The sequence below is a fragment of the Henckelia pumila genome, chromosome 1 (assembly GCF_033568475.1).
Source record: "Henckelia pumila isolate YLH828 chromosome 1, ASM3356847v2, whole genome shotgun sequence".
Lineage (NCBI taxonomy): Eukaryota > Viridiplantae > Streptophyta > Magnoliopsida > Lamiales > Gesneriaceae > Henckelia > Henckelia pumila.
The window spans coordinates 143,415,245-143,435,707 of record NC_133120.1 but is presented as its reverse complement, the minus strand read 5'-3'; the positions used below and the strand labels follow the sequence as shown (position 1 = coordinate 143,435,707).

Below are 20,463 nucleotides of genomic sequence, written 5' to 3'. Positions count from 1 at the left end.
TCTCTTTACCGATCTTCGTCCAACTCTTGATGATCAACAGCTGTTAACTCCGGGCTTGAAAAATCCAAACAAAACTGTTCAGATGCAAAAAGATGATCAACAACGACGATCAATTCACAAGCCAATGATCACCAACTCAAAACGGTTCAAATCTCAAAAAACTCAAATCGGCGGCATAACGGCTATAACTGAACCAACCAGAAACGCAGACAGCAGTTCAATATCGATATCAACTCGTATCAATGCTAATACAACAATAACAAGGCAATTCCAACAAATCTCAAAACCTCTTTTTAAAAAATGGCTTCCAAAAATCATAACAATTCCGAACGTCGCTCTATTTCAAAACCGACAGATAATAAACGATCATAACTCTGTCAAGAACAACATACTCGAATCTCGAACGATTCTAACAACATCCAAAAAAAAAAATGTGTCTGATCGGAGAAATACTTATGGTATAACGGAGCTCTCGCTGTAGTGATCGCTAAACTGCCTTAAGAAATAATTTCCAACGGACGGATCGAGCTCGGATTGAAATCTGGAAGCTTGAAGATTCAAGAGGGCGTCTTCAATGGTGGAGCACGGCTAGAGGAGGAAGATAAAGTGCTAAGAATAGTCAACCCATGCTAGATATAATAACAATTTCAATATTTGCGTTTTAGTCCCTAAAAAATCCAAAATTTGCAAAATAGACCGTGATCAAAATCAAGTCGGCTCTTGAACTCTGAAATCTCCGATTAACTCAAATAAACTCATTTAAGATAAAAACGGGGCATTACACAAGTGATCGGCTTTTGTATTTTCAGTCCTCGGGATCAATTCCATAGTGAGTTCGGTAAAATCTTCCTTGGCTTTGTCCAATGTTTGAGCATATTTTATCATCTTTTTATTCTTGTTTTCCAACTTCCCCTTACTCTATCGTATGGACAACTAAGAATCTGAATAAAGGGTAGCTCGGGGTATACCGAGATTCCGAGCAACCTTCAGTCCAAGCAAGAGTGCTTCATATTCTGCTTCATTATTAGATGCTCGGAAATCCAACCTTATTGAGATGTTGGTTTCCTCACCCCAAGGTGATATTATCACAATTCCAACCCCGCTTCCTGTTTGACAAGATGATCTATCTACAAATATTTTTCAATGGTCTTCTTGCTCTAACTGAACAGTCTCTACCAAGAAATCAGCTAGGGCTTGAGCTTTGATGGCAGTACGGGGATCAAACTTTATGTCATACTCACTTAACTCTGTAATCCACTTGATCAATCTTCCCGATGCATCTAGGTTAGCCGCGATTTTTCCCAAGGTGCTGTTGGTAAGAACAATGATCGGATGAGACAGGAAATAAGGCCTTAGTTTTCTGGCGGTAATGACGAGGGCTAGAGCTAACTTTTCCTGTGTCATGTAGTTAAGCTCTGCTCCTTTCAAGGCATGACTGACAAAGTAGACAGGTAGATGATTCACCCCCTCCCTCCTGACTAGGACCGAGATAGCAGCTCGGGGTGTGACAGCTAGATACACAAAGACCTCTTCTCCTTGTACTGGCTTGTTCAACACCGGTAGCTCTTTTAAATATGTCTTCAACTCCTGAAAAGATTTTTCACTCTGTTCATCCCACTCGAAGTTTTTAGTTTTTCTGAGTGCTCTGAAGAACATGAAACTCTTATCTGCCTATCTCGATATGAAACGAGCCAGTGGAAAAATTCTTCCAGACAACCTTTGCACCTCCTGAATGTTCTTGGGTAACTCCATAGAGATAATGACCCGAATTTTTTCCGGGTTAGCTTCAATTCCTCTCCTGGTGACCATGTACCCTAGAAATTTCCCAGTCTGAACCCCAAATGTACACTTTCTTGGGTTTAACTTTAATCAATAATCACGCAATGTCTGGAATGTCTGGGTTAGGTCGGAAATAAGTTGTTTAGCTGTTCGGGTTTTGACCAGAATATCATCCGCATATACTTCGATGTTTTTGCCTATCTGTTGATTGAAAACTTTGTCCATTAATATTTGATAAGTGTCCCCAGCGTTTTTGAGCCCAAAGGGCATGACCATGTAGCAATAAGTTCCTGTAGAGGTGAATAAATGTAGCGACCCGACCCGGATCCACTACCTAATCAGAGTTAAGAGCATAATTAAGCATGCATTAAATAAAATCGCTGCGGAAGACTTAAATACAAAAAAAGACCGGCGGAATACAACCGGCTAAACAACCTCGAATATACAACCCAATCGAATTTAAATAGAAACCTACAGCTAATCCTGCTGTCTTCAAGGTCACTGGCTACTCCAGGCTCCTGGTGCTCAATCCTGCACCTACACCTGCCCCGTCGAATAGGGTGTCTAGATATACAGAAAAGACTGGACGTGAGCTCTAAGATCAATACGAAAGCACGGATAAACATACAAATATGATGCATGCAAATGACAGGGTATCCATATCTGGGATAACTGTATACGAACTGCTCAGACTGGTGCCTGGGATATAAGCTCGTCACATCGGGGTAGCTAACCACTGCGTGCGACCACTCATTCCCGAATCACAGATGCGGACCACGGAGTCCTCGAGGCATCAGTACCTAAGGGTACTCGATATCAAACGTCCTAACAGGGCTGAGCAACCCTAACTAGCTCATCTCGAAAGATATACAGATGTACAGGCACAAGATGATATGCACATGCCGCATAACAATAATAACATACAAACACATAAATGCAACATATAAGCATGCATATCCGCTGGCAATCTCAGTCAGTACTTACGTACCTTTCTAAGGCAGTCCTAGTAGTCCCACTCTAGGTTCCAAGCCTATCATCAAGTTTACAATGCAAATACCCATGCATCATTCAATAAGCTCTAAAAGCCTTAACTAAGCTATTGCATACTCCTAAATAATTTAAGGAGACCATAGCTATACATGCGTTCGTCGTCAGCCCACTGATGGCGACTATCCTGCAACTAGGGGCACACCCCTGCTACAGCTCCAGAGCCTCGAGCACTGTTCCGCTACCCGAGCACTGCTCTGTTACTGTTTCAGACACTGTCTGACTATACTAAAAATATGTTCCCTACTCCAACTCTAAATAAGAGTACCCAAAGCACTAAAATAGAGCCACGTGGGCAAAGGATAAGAACTCGGAATTCGCACCAAATGAGGAGCTCGGACCTCATATTTATAGAGCACGTTCGGATCATCCGATCCTGACTTCGGATCGTCCGAACTGCTTCGGGACGTCCGATCGTCTCATCGGATCGTCCGATCTCTGCCATGCGTCCAACGAATCGCATGCAACCATACACCTGTCCAATACACTGTTCGGGTCGTCCGAACTGGCTCTTTGGATCATCCGAACATCTCCCGGATGACGTCACCAATGACGTATTATTTTGGGACAACTGGCCGCATGAGTTCGGATCGTCCGAACCGACTTCGGACCGTCCGAAGTCTTCAGAGCCTCCGAAGCCTGGCTCCGTCCATGTTCGGATCGTCCGAACCCACTTCGGACCGTCCGAACCTGCCGAACCATATCCACCATTTTTTAGTGTCCTGGATCCATTTCTGGACTCCGTTAATTCATGTGGAATTTCCTTAATCATGTTTTACTTAATCTCAACATGAATATACGATTAATTACTCATTAATCGTTAGTTTTGGATACGGGCTACTACATTCCCACCACCTTAAAAGGATTTCGTCCTCGAAATCTAGAGTAAACCCTGGGAATATAGTATAAACCATTCGTCCAATTCATTAATAGTTTCGGTTCAAAACATTGGGTCAAATAACCTTCGACAACCCCAATCCTTGCTAAAATTGTGTCACACTACTGACTACTGTCAGTTATCCATCGTTAACCGCAACGACACGGCACATTCGGTCCAAATTACCCATTGAATCAGTCACACTGCCTATAGATCTTAGCGATGACACTCATGCTAAGATTGTAACTAGTTATTAGATATCTCTAGACATGCACGAACTCTATCGCTGCCCATTGAGAAAACAAGATACAACTCATTGTATCTCACTAGTGTAACGATAACATCGCATCCCTTGACGTTATCGCAAAGCTCTAAACAAATCGATCTAGATTCGACTCTCGGTCAAATCCTAGATATCCCTTTTTCAAGAACTCGTGTGGGTTACTTTTTTATCACGAAGGATAAAATGTATCTTCCAAAATAGTACCTTATGCGAATAGAAATGGCAACTACCGGCCACCAGCTCGCAGAGCAATCGCACCACTACACATGACTCTAACCATCTGAAACCCTCAGAATGATTGCAATAAACCTTGATCCGAATCTCGCTATCGTAGATGGTATCTAATTTATCATCTTAGTCATCCTATCATGGATAACCACCAAATCCTGACAATTCCTGGCGTCACAGTACGTACCTTCAAAACTTACTTTTCCCAATGAATGTTTCCCAAAGAGTACCAACTAAGTAAACAGATGACAAAATCTCTGCTTATTAAACCCAATTGCTACAAAATCCTTGTACACAATTTCTTGTTTTAATGCACCCTTCGAGGTCGTTGCCTCGAAATTCACTATCATCCTGTTGAAACTCCCAGATGAACCAACACCATCCTCAACAGTAGTCTATATCAGATGCTTACTTCTATATCGGAACTAGAGATAGTATCGACGAAAATGATTCCGGTTAATCCTGTTCCAGATAACCAAATCCTAACTGGCTTTGATGACTCTTTGTATAAACAATCTTTTGTTTAATATAATTTACACTTTTATTAATGGCAATGACTTTATCTTTCTTCATATTGTTATATTGTGATATACTATTGTTGTTTTGATAAAGACCTTGAATATACTATAGTGTTTGTAAGATGTGGTAGTACATGGGGATGACTATCATGAAACACATCTTATAGTCACTGTATATTCTAAACAGTTCCTAGTCGATTGAGCCGTCCGTTAATAAGGATAAGGATCGCTCGAGATTGAGACTAGCATTTGCGATGCCGAGTACCACGTTTCATTGGTATGGAACATAGAGATGTTCAAAGCATGCAAATGGATATTCATACGATAAATGATCGAATTACCCTATCCGGACTTTCCAAGTGGTTATCACTTATCGAGTGGATGAAGTCCGCGGTTTTGGTTGTACACCATTAGTCCTTACTACTTGAAACATCATTGAGACTCTATATGCTAGTACTGTGCTTTGACTCGTTTACCGACTCTATTGTGGTCATCAGGTGTCGGGATTGGGTACAGTTACGACACATATAGGATTCGATGCTTTGTTGTCAAGGATTCACCACATACTTGCGAGTGTGGATATCCTATGCAATCTGAGGAGATATTAGTGTGACGAATCTCTGGCCAGAGTACAAGATGTGTTTTAAGAAATGGTTTTTTAGTAGCACATGCGATGTCACTATTTGATCTTCAAGATGCATTGCATAGTTATCGAATCTCGAACGACTCTCGATTTACCAATGGTTGTTGATTCGATCGGGATATATGGATGAAGGGACCGTACTGTACGCTAACCAAAATCTATTGGTTCTTGCAGGCACTATCAGTGATACCTAGGGAATCATGGGGCGATGTTGCTAGGCGCTCTTACCATGATTCGATGGGCAAGTCGGAAATTGTTGTTCCGAGTCACAAGGAGTTGTGAGCCCACGGCTAGCTGTATCCCTGAACCATTGAGGGTCACACAAGTAATGGATTTTTAATCCCCGTTGAGATAGTTAAATTTAAAGAGTTAAATTTAATGAACAAAGAAGTGGGACTTTTTATTTAAGAGTAGAGGAGTAAGATTTCCTAAAATGACATAGGGATGGGCATTTTTGGAAATCACTGAATTCGGATTCAGAAAATTTATCTTGACTTTAAAAGGTGCAGAAATGGTTTCTGTGCACATTGGTGAAATTGGTTTATCAATCTGAGTCACGATGAATTTTATATTAATTTCTGAACATGCGGGCTTTGCTTGTCAGGCTTGAACTTATGACTAATGGGCCCTAAGCTGTTAGCAGCCCACATTATAAATAAGTTATTGCAGTACAGAAATTAAAAACAGAGGTCACAATTTTCGAAAACCCTAGCTGTTTTTCTCTCTAAGTGGCCGCCCCCCTCTCCCTCTCTGCTCGAAAATTCCAGCCTGTGAATTTTGAATTTGCAGTCTGGTTTAACGGATCAAATTCGTTAATTCTCTTCGTAGAAACTTCTGATAGATTTTCTAGTGCAATCTATCAGAGGGATTAAATTTCCGTTCGTGGACCTGATTGAAGAATTGTTCGTCCATCAGTTCCTGGGATATACAACAAGAGCAGAGTAATCTGTTGGTGTCCATAATCTCGATTCGAGATTGGAGGTAAAAATTTAATTGTGATTTAATTTTTACACGCACAATTTAATCGTAAAGTTTTGATACCCATTATGGAATCGTTCCATATAAAACTTTTAAACTTCCGCTGCACCGGGTATCAATTCTGATTGATCTGATCACCGTTTTCCAACAGTGGTATCAAAGCCAGGTTTCTCAGATCAAGCGATTAAATTAATCGATTGTACAAAAATTTTTAAGCCTCGGTTTTTGAAACAAAATAAATTTTTTTAAAATAAAATTTTTTTTTTCGGGCAAAACACGGGCATCGATTGGATCGCTGCCCGGGGGGTGGGGGCAGCGAGGGTCGCTGCCCAAGGCAGCGATCGTCGCTGCCCTAGGGGCAGCGACGGGCTGCCTGGCCCGAGCCCCTTTTGGGCCGCGGGCAGCCCGGGAGCGTCCCGGGCGGCCCGGGAAAATTAATTTTTATTTTTAAATCAAAATTTTAATATGTTAAAATTCTATTTTTGGTCCGATCAAAAATTGTTTTGATTGGTCCACGAGGCGTCGGATTGAATTGTTCGAGTCCGAAAATTTTAAAATTGATTTTTGGATAAATTTGAATTTTTGGAAAATTTATAGATTTTATCCATTAAATCAGATTTTATGAAATTAATTATTTTTGGTACAATTGATGATAAGATATGATCTTATGGAAATATTGATTAAAATATGATTTTATGTATAAAATTGGATTTTATATGTAAAATATGATTTTATTTGATAAAAAGATAAAATATGATTTTGTATGTAAAATAAGATTTCATATATGGAATATGATTTTATCCTTTTAATTTAAATTGCCATTGCATGTTATCCAATAAATTAATTTTGAATTAATTATTATTGGATAAGGATGATCGATTGCCATGACCAATTTTGTAGGTGTATGTTAGGAATTTACATTTGTTTTTATTGTTGTTGGATTTATTAATGGGCCTGGTTTATGGCCCAATATGAATTGTCATATGTAATAAAAGTGGGCCTGGTTTATGGCCCGTTCCTACCCCTTAAAATGTATCCCCTACTTCTCATAGTTATTTATTGTAAATACATTAGACTTAGTGGGAGATGAAAATTTGAAGACGGAGGTGGGCCCAGCAGACAATAAAGACTGAAGAAATGTAAATTGGAAGCTCAATGTAATAGGATTGCATTGCATACCTACATATTACCTAGAATTGGACTTAGACTCGTGATTGGCAACCACGGGTCGATTAGAAATGGAATCGATCATCCTATATAATATATGATATTATCGTTGTATGCATGTTTAGACTAAATTGTATGAATCCCGCAAGCATACAAATTTTAAATGATGAGACAAATTTTTAAAATTAAAATCCCTCATTTTAAATATGATTTAAAATTGATATCAAGATTAAAAGGAAATTTAAATATTGTTTAAATGTTCCTACCTTCCATAAACGATCAATGTATGAGATGCTACCCGCGGATACGGTCCCGCTCATATTATTGGGGGGGCCCGTTCGTCGGAAAGCTGTACATTGGATCGACACATGTTGTAAGTTGGGTGGAACTCCCATGGGATCGGCTCATATTATTGGGGGATCCACATGGCGACCGTCCATCACAACTTAATATTGATGGGTCATCTTGACATGTCACAATAAACGGCGTCATATTATTGGGCCCTTATTGGACATGAGGTAAAAACGTGGAGGTTGCTTTGGAAGCAATTGGGCTCTACCTTTTGAAAATTATGGTTGGCTGATATTATTCGGGACCATAGTTTGTCAATTGGACTCCATGTTCCCACTAAGGAAAATAGTTTCCCGTTTTCACTAGAGGGTAGTGAAATCGTTAAAATAGTGGGAGTGAGATTCATAAAATAAATTTAACCTATTTTATGTCTTAGTAAATTAATTAAACAATCACTGATAATTGTCTGTTTCATCTCAGTATATCATTATGATGAATCTTCGTAATCCACATGTTTCAATTCTCGAACAAAACAAACTTACTGGCGCAAACAATACAGAATGATTCCATAAGTTAAGATTGTCCTAAGTTCGAAAATTTTTTTCTAAGTGTTAGAAAAGGCTTCTCCGAAAACAGCCCCGGCTGATGTAACTGCCGAAAGGTTGGCCAAACTAGAGAAATGGTTGGACCATGATCTCAAGGCCAAATGTTACATGCAAAATTGGACAAGTCTAAACAAGTTTGCCATCACTGCAAGAAACCCGGTCATTGGAAACGTAACTGCAAGGAATACCTCGAGCAGTTGCGAACTACAAAGGGTATGTTTTACATTGAAATAAATGTTTTTCTTAATACTACTTCTTGGGTATTGGATACCAGATGTAGATCTCACATTTGCAATGAGTTGCAAATGATGACAAGAAGTAATAGGCTAAGGATGGGTGAGACCCAGTCAAGGCTCGGGAATGGTTCCAGAGTTAAATCCATAGCTATGGGAAATATTTGTTTAATTTTGCAGAACGATTTTAAGTTACTTTTGAGAGATGTTTTATTTGTTCCAGATTTGATTAAAAACATTATTTCTGTTTCTATGCTTGAAAGAGATGGTTTTTCTTGCAATTTTGTGAATGGAATTTGCAATATTTACAAGAATGAATGTTTGATTGGAAATGGACAACTTGAAAACAATCTATATAACTTAAAATTAAAAGACGTTCCAATAAATTATGTTGATAAACCGGTAACAACGAACAAAAAGAAAATTGATAGTCAAAACCCGGCAAACCTTTGGCATGCTAGGCTAGGTTATATTTCCTCAAGGAGGATGAACAAGCTAGTGGGAGAGGGCATGTTTGATATGTCTGATATTAACTCTCTACCTACTTGTGAGTCCTGCCTGAAAGGAAAAATGACTAAATCTCCTTTTAAGGGGAAACCTGAGCGTAGTCAAAATCTGTTGGATTTGATCCATACAGATGTTTGTGGTCCATTTAGAATTGGTACTCAATTTGGCCACACCTACTTCATTACCTTTACTGATGATTATTCAAGGTATGGGTATTTATATTTAATGAAATATAAGTCTGAAGCATTTGAAAAGTTCAAAGAATTCAAGGCTGAAGTAGAAAACAAGCTAGGTAAAAGTATTAAAGCACTTCGATCGGATCGAGGTGGAGAATACTTAAGTACCAAGTTTTTGGACTATCTGAAAGAGAATGGGATTCTCTCTCAGTGGACTCCTCCTATGACACCTCAGCTGAATGGTGTATCGGAGCGTCGTAATCGAACTTTGTTGGACATGGTTCGATCCATGATGAGCTTCACTGAGCTTCCACCTTTGTTTTGGGGCTATGCGCTTGAAACGGCGGTATTTTTGTTAAACAACGTCCACACTAAAGCAGTGGACAAAACACCATACGAGTTATGGAATGGCAAAGCTCCTAAGTATTCGTACTTGAGGATTTGGGGATGTCCTGCTTACGTGAAGCAGACAGTGGGAGATAAGTTGGATAGTCGATCCACCTTATGTTATTTTGTAGGGTATCCGAAGAATTCAATCGGATATTATTTCTATCATCCTGCTGAAACAAAGGTGTTTGTTTCAAGGAATGCCACCTTCTTGGAGAAGGAGTTCTTATTGGATAAGAAAGGCGAGATGATGGAACTCGAAGAAATTCGAGAAGAACCCGAAATACAAAATAATGATCCTATACCTCAGGAACCAATGATGGACACGCTTATACCTAGAAGATCCGAGAGGACTTCTAGACCTCCTATTCGATATGGTCTTCTTCTTGAAGGGGATCAAGATGAACCCGATGTTGGATGTGATCCAAGAAACTTCAAGGAAGCAATTTCTGATGCGGATTCAAATTTATGGCTTGAAGCTATGCAGTCGGAAATAGATTCGATGCATACAAACCAAGTTTGGTCTTTAGTAGATCCTCCCGATGGAATTGTTCTAATAGGGTGTAAATGGATCTACAAGAGAAAGCTTGGGCCTGATGGTAAGGTATTGACCTACTAGGCGCGATTGGTGGCAAAAGATTATACTCAAAGACAAGGAGTTGACTATGATGAAACCTTTTCACCAGTTGCAATGTTCAAGTCCATAAGAATCCTTATTGCCATAGCTGCTTGGTATGACTATGAGATATGGCAAATGGATGTGAAGACTGCATTTCTTAATGGAAATATTAAGGAAGAGATCTATATGACGCAGCCTGAGGGATACACATCCATGGGAAGCGAGCATAAGGTATGCAAGCTTCAGAGATCGATCTATGGTCTCAAACAAGCATCAAGAAGTTGGAACCAGAAATTTGATGAAACAATAAAGGATTTTGGTTTCATCAAGAACCCGGAGGAACCATGCGTGTACAAGAAAGTAGTTAAGGATGCTGTGACATTCTTAGTACATTATGTTGATGACATCCTACTCATTGGGAATGATGTAGGGATGTTGCAGTCAACCAAGATATGGTTATCAGGTAGATTCTCGATGAAGGATTTGGGTGAGGCATCCTATATTCTAGGGATACAGATCTATAGAGATAGATCTAAGAGAATGATAGGACTCACTCAATCAACTTACATCGAAACCATATTGAAAAGGTTTTCAATGGATGGGTCCAAGAGAGGACATCTACCTATGTGTCATGGAGTTTCTCTATCCAAGTCCATGTGTCCCAAGACTGATGAAGAGATTGAGAAAATGACACATGTATCATATGCGTCAGCCATAGGTAGTATCATGTATGGGATGATATCTACCAGACCGGATGTAGCATTTGCTCTGAGTGTCACGAGCAGATATCAAGCTAATCCCGGTCAAATGCATTGGAAAGCCGTGAAGGACATTCTTAAGTACTTACGAAGGACTAAGAATATGTTCATGGTATATGGAGGAAGAGAACTGAAATTGGAAGGCTATACCGACTCTAGCTTCCAAAGTGACGTGGATGACTCGAAGTCAACCTCTGGATTTGTGTTCATGCTCAATGGCGGTGCTGTCTCTTGGAAGAGTTCCAAGCAGGACACCACAGTGGATTCCACCACTGAGGCAGAATACATTGCGGCATCAGCTGCTGCTAAAGAGGCCGTTTGGATGAGGAATTTCGTCCAAGAGTTGGGCGTCATTCCTGAAGTTGTTGGTCCAGTCCCGGTGTACTGTGACAACACGGGTGCCGTTGCTCAGGCAAAGGAACCAAGGTCTCATCAAAGATCCAAACACGTACTGAGGAAATACCACATCATCCGGGAGATCGTGGAAAGAGGAGACATCACTGTCGAGAGAGTGGCCTCTGCAGACAATATCGCTATCCACTTACTAAGCCCTTGCCAGGACCATTATTTGACAAACATCGCGAAGCAATGGGTCTACGTAGTATGACTAGTTGGCTTTAGGGCAAGTGGGAGATTGAAAGAGTGGGTGCCCAGTGAGCCAACTTGTGGCTAAGGGCTTTGATGACTCTTTGTATAAACAATCTTTTGTTTAATATAATTTACACTTTTATTAATGGCAATGACTTTATCTTTCTTCATATTGTTATATTGTAATATACTATTTTTGTTTTGATAAAGACCTTGAATATACTATAGTGTATGTAAGATGTTGTAGTACATGGGGATGACTATCATGAAACACATCTTATAGTCACTGTATATTCTAAACAGTTCCTAGTCGATTGAGCCGTCCGTTAATAAGGATAAGGATCGCTCGAGATTGAGACTAGCATTTGCGATGCCGAGTACCACGTTTTATTGGTATGGAACATAGAGATGTTCAAAGCATGCAAATGGATATTCATACGATGAATGATCGAATTACCCTATCCGGACTTTCCAAGTGGTTATCACTTATCGAGTGGATGAAGTCCGCGGTTTTGGTTGTACACCATTAGTCCTTACTACTTGAAACATCATTGAGACTCTATATGCTAGTACTGTGCTTTGACTCATTTACCGACTCTATTGGGGTCATCAGGTGTCGGGATTGGGTACAGTTACGACACATATAGGAGTCGATGCTTTGTTGTCAAGGATTCACCACATACTTGCGAGTGTGGATATTCTATGCAATCTGAGGAGATATTAGTGTGACGAATCTCTGGCCAGAGTACATGATGTGTTTTAAGAAATGGTTTCTTAGTAGCACATGCGATGTCACTATTTGATCTTCAAGATGCATTGCATAGTTATCGAATCTCGAACGACTCTCGATTTACCAATGGTTGTTGATTCGATCGGGATATATGGATGAAGGGACCGTACTGTACGCTAACCAAAATCTATTGGTTCTTGCAGGCATTATCAGTGATACCTAGGGAATCATGGGGTGATGTTGCTAGGCGCTCTTACTATGATTCGATGGGCAAGTCGGAAATTGTTGTTCTGAGTCACAAGGAGTTGTGAGCCCACGGCTAGCTGTATCCCTGAACCATTGAGGGTCACACAAGTAATGGATTTTTAATCCCCGTTGAGATAGTTAAATTTAAAGAGTTAAATTTAATGAACAAAGAAGTGGGACTTCTTATTTAAGAGTAGAGAAGTAAGATTTCCTAAAATGACATAGGGATGGGCATTTTTGGAAATCACTGAATTCGGATTCAGAAAATTTATCTTGATTATAAAAGGTGCAGAAATGGTTTCTGTGCACATTGGTGAAATTGGTTTATCAATCTGAGTCACGATGAATTTTATATTAATTTCTGAACATGCGAACTTTGCTTGTCAGGCTTGAACTTATGACTAATGGGCCCTAAGCTGTTAGCAGCCCACATTATAAATAAGTTATTGCAGTACAGAAATTAAAAAACAGAGGTCACAATTTTCGAAAACCCTAGCTGTTTTTCTCTCTAAGTGGCCGCCCCCCTCTCCCTCTCTGCTCGAAAATTCCAGCCTGTGAATTTTGAATTTGCAGTCTGGTTTAACGGATCAAATTCGTTAATTCTCTTCATAGAAACTTCTGATATATTTTCTAATGCAATCTATCAGAGGGATTAAATTTCCGTTCGTGGACCTGATTGAAAAATTGTTCGTCCATCAGTTCCTGAGATATACAACAAGAGCAGAGTAATCTGTTGGTGTCCATAATCTCGATTCGAGATTGGAGGTAAAAATTTAATTGTGATTTAATTTTTACACGCACAATTTAATCGTAAAGTTTTGATACCCATTATGGAATCGTTCCATATAAAATTTTTAAACTTCCGCTGCACCGGGTATCAATTCTGATTGATCTGATCACCGTTTTCCAACAAATCCTTGGCTCCCTAGCGGGGATAACCAAATTGATTCACCATGATCCCGCACAGAATCTATCAATACTAGCGGCAATCCTGCTATCTCAACCTCTCAATGACACAGCATATCAGAACGCACTAGGATATCAGTGACAACAACCCTGCCAGACTCAGAAAAACAAGTCTCAGCTGCTGTCTCATCCCATGAAATGACTAATGCTAACTTGCTAATGCTCATTGAAATCCATAAGCACTTGTCGAATCGCCTCTCAAGAACAACTCTTGAGACATATATTGGAAGCACCCCAAGCAAAACACTCTGACCCACAGTCCCCAAAATTTGTCCACTGACAGTCCTGGGACAATCACTGAATCCTATTTCCTCAAACTGGATCAATAATTGCTAACACCAAGCAATGCTCAGATTAAAATCCGTCACTGGTAGCCAAAGCAACGTTACCAACAACTACGATCACAAGAGCCAACTAATGACCACTTTCGTGATCCGCAGAATCCAAAAGTCTCGATTCCCGCATTCCTGGAGATCCCTTAGCGACTAAAGAATTTCCTCAATGCACTTGAATCGTTATATCAAAGCATACCATACTTAAAGTACCATTCCAGTACTTCTTGATTCACTATATCCCATCTATACCGATTGGAATAATCTGATCAATCAAATCGATATACTGTAGCTCTGGCCATGCCTGACGATATCAACCCTAATCAGACAATCACTGATCAATGAAACTCTCAGGGCTCGATCAATATCGATGATCTCACTGCCACACGTCCGTAGATCCCAAATACTTGGAATCAAAAGAATCACAGCTGATTCAATCACTCATCTTTGACAAAGTCAGACAACAGTTACAAGTAGTCACTAGTGGTAAACCTGCACCAGTCTAAACATACTATCCACTGTCTATATTCATTCAAGATGATCATAAGGACTTGTTCAACCCAAGCCGCAATACAAGTCCGAAAGATTTCAACTATCGTTGAACATGCTCCTGATAACTATATCTCTTGCTAAGACTGCAACAAATCGAAACTGAGGTTACTTGCCGTGGTGTCCCACCTGAAATCACCACCAAGTGTACACTGGCATAAATCACGCTATCCTCACGCCTCAAATAGTCATGTATAATCCTTAGCATCAGATATAATCTATCACTGAAGGAAACCATCAATGCTGAAAACTACTCATCCCCGAGACAAATGTTTCAGGAATTTCACAAACCCATCTCCTGGATAGCCCCTATCACAAGAGCATCCAAACCCCGACTAGATCCACTAGTATAGCAGTCTCCAATAGGCTAGAACTATCTGCTCAGAGTACGCACTTGTCAAGGAAAATCCCTCTAAGACTGGTCCTTATGACAAAACTGCAAACCAATATCTCTGACAACAGTTAGACGATATCTAAACCGCCGATACCTAACCAGGCATCAAATCCAATGTCATGCCCCATCGTGACTGTTACCAAAACTCTAGACTAAGTAGCCTTCCCACCGCCAAATCCTGAAGCACGAAGGATTCCAGGCATTCTCCGAAGTACGAAAGACTCCCAGAGTAACACTGGCATAGGGTCGCGCTCCATCATGTCTAGTCATGGTCATAGTCCACAACTCTCGGCATATACTCGACTTGGTATCCCGATGAAATCCCATCATCACAAAGTCTCAACCTATGAAGGTCAATCAGACTACTGTCCTAAGGAAACAACTTAGAACAAAAACTCAAAATTCCAAACAAGATCAATATTTCCATGCCCCCAGATGAATTACCTCATCAATGGCACTAACCCAGTCAAATGACTAATTAGGTCAGCCCTAGGAAGACACATAGACTAACCCCATGTCAATTCGTTACCGCTGGCTTACCCAAAATCCATGAGTTAACATAGTTGATCACCAATCAACTAATTCCAAGCCAAACTTAGTAAAATTACTTGTAATCAAACACGAATATTTGAATAAGTAAAACATGTATCATTACTTCAAGTTATGTACAATTTCCTTTATTACAATCCCATGTAATACATACAGTATTCAAAATACAACAAAATGTACATCCAATAACTTGAAATGATACAACCAAATTCTGATGATTCATTACAACTGAAATATTGTTTACAACTACAACAATACAGTATTTAAAATCATCGAATCCTGTCTTCGTCCCTTGAGCATGAAGTTTCCAATCGACACACGCATCGATACAAGCATACTCCCGTCCAAGTCTCTCTACATGTCCTCCAGTGAAGAACTCCGGAGAAATGGCACGTGATAGCTAACCAGCTATGCTCTGCGTCAGTGCATGTCAGTCGACTTCTTCTGCTCACGATCTACCATCAGCGTTCTTCTTGTACCCAAATCATGCTTTTGAACATGAAGTTTCCCGTATGCCTACCAAAAGAATCGATACAAGAATACCGGTAAAACGATGTTCTACACGAGTTTACAGACCTTACGCTAGAAACTGGTCATGCTTTAGGCACTCGAAGCATTCCCTGGTAAAGGTCTATCTGACAATCTCTCCAACTATGAATGAAGAATCTCTTCGGACTGAAACTACATGGATTACTAAACACCATTCGTTCCAAAAAGCCATCAGAGGTATCTGACGCGATATACTCGATATTCTCTTCCAATCTTCCCTGGTTGGAATCCATATATTCTTCGATCAGCATTTCAATGCATCGAATGATGAACTGTCCACAGCAGTCAGTCTATCTATCGATATGCTACTACTGGTGTTCTCATCACTGCTGCATTCCTTATAGTAAAGACTTATGCCGCAAACCTCGGCAATGAAGAACCAAATCTTCTTTCGCTAGGCCTCAATCAATCCTACAAGGATAATCAAGAAGTATTATTATCAATTTCCTAAGTCCCTTGCATGCAGCTCTGATACCAATAAATTTAGAGACCCGACCCGGATCCACTACCTAATTAGAGTTAAGAGCATAATTAAGCATGCATTAAATAAAATCGCTGCGGAAGACTTAAATACAAAAAATGACCGGCGGAATACAACCGGCTAAACAACCTCGAATATACAACCCAATCGAATAAATAGAAACCTACAGCTAATCCTGCTGTCTTCAAGGTCACTGGCTACTCCAGGCTCCTGGTGCTCAATCCTGCACCTACACCTGCCCCGTTGAATAGGGTGTCCAGATATACAGAAAAGACTGGACGTGAGCTCTAAGCTCAATACGAAAGCACGGATAAACATACAAATATGATGCATGCAAATGACAGGGTATCCATATCTGGGATAACTGTATACGAACTGCTCAGACTGGCGCCTGGGATATAAGCTCGTCACATCGGGTTAGCTAACCACTGTGTGCGACCACTCATTCCCGAATCACGGACGCGGACCACGGAGTCCTCGAGGTATCCGTACCTAAGGTTACTCGATATCAAACGTCCTAACAGGGCTGAGCAACCCTAACTGGCTCATCTCGAAAGATATACAGATGTACAGGCACAAGATGATATGCACATGCCGCATAACAATAATAACATGCAAACACATAAATGCAACATATAAGCATGCATATCCGCTGGAAATCTCAGTCAGTACTTACGTACCTTTCTAAGGCAGTCCTAGTAGTCCCACTCTAGGTTCCAAGCCTATCATCAAGTCTACAATGCAAATACCCATGCATCATTCAATAAGCTCTAAAAGCCTTAACTAAGCTATTGCATACTCCTAAATAATTTAAGGAGACCATATCTATACCTGCGTCCGTGGTCAGCCCACTGATGACGACTATCCTGCAACTAGGGGCACACCCCTGCTGCAGCTCCACAGCCTCGAGTACTGTTCCGCTACACGAGCACTGCTCTGTTACTGTGTCAGACACTGTCTTACTATACTAAAAATATGTTCCCTACTCCAACTCTAAATAAGAGTACCCAAAGCACTAAAATAGAGCCACGTGGGCAAAAGAGAGGAACTCGGAATTCGCACCAAATGAGGAGCTCGGACCTCATATTTATAGAGCACGTTTGGATCGTCCGATCCTGACTTCGGATCGTCCGAACTGCTTCGGGCCGTCTGATCGTCTCATCGGATCGTCCGATCTCCGCCACACATCCAACCAATCGCATGCAACCATACACTTGTCCAATACACTGTTCGGGTCGTCCGAACTGGCTCTTCGGATCATCCGAACATCTCCCGGATGACGTCACCAATGACGTATTATTTTGGGACAGCTGGCCGCATGTGTTCGGATTGTCCGAACCCACTTCGGACCGTCCGAACATGCCGAACCATATCCACCATTTTTGAGTGTCCTGAATCCATTTCTGAACTCCGTTAATTCATCTGGAATTTCCTTAATCATGTTTTACTTAATATCAACATGAATATACGATTAATTACTCATTAATCGTTAGTTTTGGATACGGGCTACTACACAAAACTCACTTTATCCCGATCTTGCTTGGCTAGGGGAATTTGGTGGTACCCCTGATAAGCATCTAGAAAACACAATAACTCATGCCCAGATGTAGAATCCACCATCTGATCTATTCGGGGCAAGGAATAGCAATCCTTTGGACAAGCCTTATTTAGATCACGAAAGTATACTCACATGCGCCACTTACCCGAGGACTTGGGTTTCAAGACCACATTTGATAACCAGGTCGGGAAGTATACTTCTTGAATGTGTCCAGCCTTCAAAAGTTCCTCAACTTGTCCCTGAATCACAACATCTTTTTCGGGCCCAAAGTGTCATTTTTTCTGAATAATAAGGCGATGGTCCCGTATAACATTCAGCTTATGCTCCATTAATTCTCTCCGTACTCCCAAGATATCGGATACAAACCATGCGAAGGTGTCTTTGTTCTCCATCAAAAACTGTATTAACTGCTTTTTAAGAGTGGCTTCTAGCATCCGAGCCACGCTGGCCGACCCAGTTGGGGGGCAAATCATGACCTCTTCATATTTTTCTTCAGCCGTAACAGGGGTGTTTTCTTCCAACAAATTTATTTCTTCCCAATCTCTAGGCCCAGGTCGGTCATCATGGCTAACTTTGACTGCTTTTTGTTCTATCTGTACCTCCTCTACATAGCACTTTCGGGAAATCTTCTGATCTCCTTCAACCTCGCCAACTTCATTACCCACAAGAAATTTGATCTTTTGATATAGTGCTGAGTCCACGGCCATGAAGGTAGTCATGGATGGTCTTCCCAGGATAACGTTATACGTGGATGGTGCATCAACGATAATAAAGTTGATGATCCGTGTTTTGCTTGTACGGTCCTTGCCCAAAGTGAGCGGAAAATTGATCAATCCAGTAGGCCGGATGGCATGACCCGTGAATCCGAACAACGACTTCACTACTAGTTCTACCTTATACTCTCCCAAATCCATCTGATTTATGGTCTCCTTGAATAGTACATTGACTCGAATAACCAGTGCGCCATAGTGAGTAGTATCTGACAAGCCTTTAAGAACATTTGGGCCAAAGGAAAGGGTCGGGCCTGTCCTAACCACCTGGTCGGCTATCACCATGTTGCTCAATTTCCGACTGCTTGACTTCCTTGCCCTATTGGAATCTCCATCAGTTGGTCCCCCTGATATCATGTTGATAACGCCTTTTGTGGGAGAGGGTGGTCCTTGGTTATTCTCAGGTTGATTTTGATTCGGACGTTGGAAATTTCCCTGTGATGGCCCAGGTCGGGGTCTTGATGCATAATGATCGGGGCCTTTGCGGCTCCTCTTATTCGAGGGATATCCTCCTTTTTGTCGTGCCAGCCTATCCTTCATCCCTGGATCCTGTTGAATTATTCTCTCAATCTCTTGCTCCAGCTGATGACAATCATTAGTATTGTGCCCATACTCATTGTGAAAGTCATAATACTTATCAGATTTTGGTCTGCGAGGCCCCTGTTCACTCCATGGAGGTCTCTGTAGAAGTTTTTTTTCTTCACATATTCGCATGGCCTGAGTTTTACCCATCCTTAGAGGGGTGAAGGATGTGAATTGTCCTAGGAGTTTGGGTCGGGGAGATGGTCCCATCTTCCAAGGTGTATTAGGGATCCTGGTGCTCTTCGGACTTGGTGGCCTGTCCACCCCACTATTCAACCGGAAAACTTGTATTTCCTATAAATTCACATATTTTTCGGCCCGAGCAAGTAGTTCATCGTATGAAGACGACGGTTTTTTGATCAGATATTTAAGAAAATCCCTTGTAGTAAGTCCTTGGGTGAAAGCACTGATGAGCAGATCAGTGGTAGCAGTAGGTACTTCAAGCGCCAAAGCACTAAATCGACGAATATATACTCGCAAATCTTCTTGCCTTTGTTGTTTGATAGCGAAAAGGCTGAGAGTAGTTGTAGGATGTTTTTTGCTACTAGAAAAATGGTGTAAGAAGGCTTTGCTGAAATCTTTGAACTCCTTTATATCTTCTGGACGTAGGAGGTTGAACCATTGCTGCGCTGAACATATCAAGGTATTGAGGAAGACCCGACACTTGATCGAATCAGAATACTTATGTAACAACGCAACATTCTCGAAACGGGACAGGTTCTCTTCCGGATCCCCTTTTCCATCATACTCCTCGACATGCAGGAATTTAAAGTTTTTGGGAAGTTTGGACTCCAGTATTTCAGCAGAGAAGGGAATATTTCGGACTGGAGTAGCTAGGTATCCGGACTGCTTCTTCTTCAAGAGCTCCATCTCTTCTTTCAATTTCTTGATCTCCTCTAATTGTGCATTCTGATCTAATATATATAGAGTTTCTTTCAAGTGCCCACCTATCATGCCCACTACCATGCCCACCAATGATGTTGTACTATTCTATTGGACCTATAATTTATCACATCTTTATACACCTCAATAGTGCTAAGTAGACATCATATCAAAACTCTCTCTCTCTCTCT

General features: G+C 40.9%; 2 protein-coding genes across 2 annotated transcripts; both read right to left on the bottom strand.

The window, feature by feature from the left end:
• Positions 1-1,140: 1,140 nt before the first annotated feature.
• LOC140874144 (uncharacterized) lies at positions 1,141-1,656 on the bottom strand. The gene has a single exon (XM_073277425.1). It carries the CDS (start codon positions 1,654-1,656, stop codon positions 1,141-1,143), a length of 516 nt encoding a protein of 171 aa, XP_073133526.1.
• An 18,028-nt stretch (positions 1,657-19,684) lies between these two features.
• On the bottom strand, positions 19,685-20,260 carry LOC140874142 (uncharacterized). Its single transcript, XM_073277424.1, has one exon. It carries the CDS (start codon positions 20,258-20,260, stop codon positions 19,685-19,687), a length of 576 nt encoding a protein of 191 aa, XP_073133525.1.
• Positions 20,261-20,463: the final 203 nt, after the last annotated feature.

Bases quoted from the DNA above. Each gene is read 5' to 3' on its own strand.
- LOC140874144 (XM_073277425.1), bottom strand. From the start codon at position 1,656: ATGTTCTTCAGAGCACTCAGAAAAACTAAAAACTTCGAGTGGGATGAA.
- LOC140874142 (XM_073277424.1), bottom strand. From the start codon at position 20,260: ATGGAGCTCTTGAAGAAGAAGCAGTCCGGATACCTAGCTACTCCAGTC.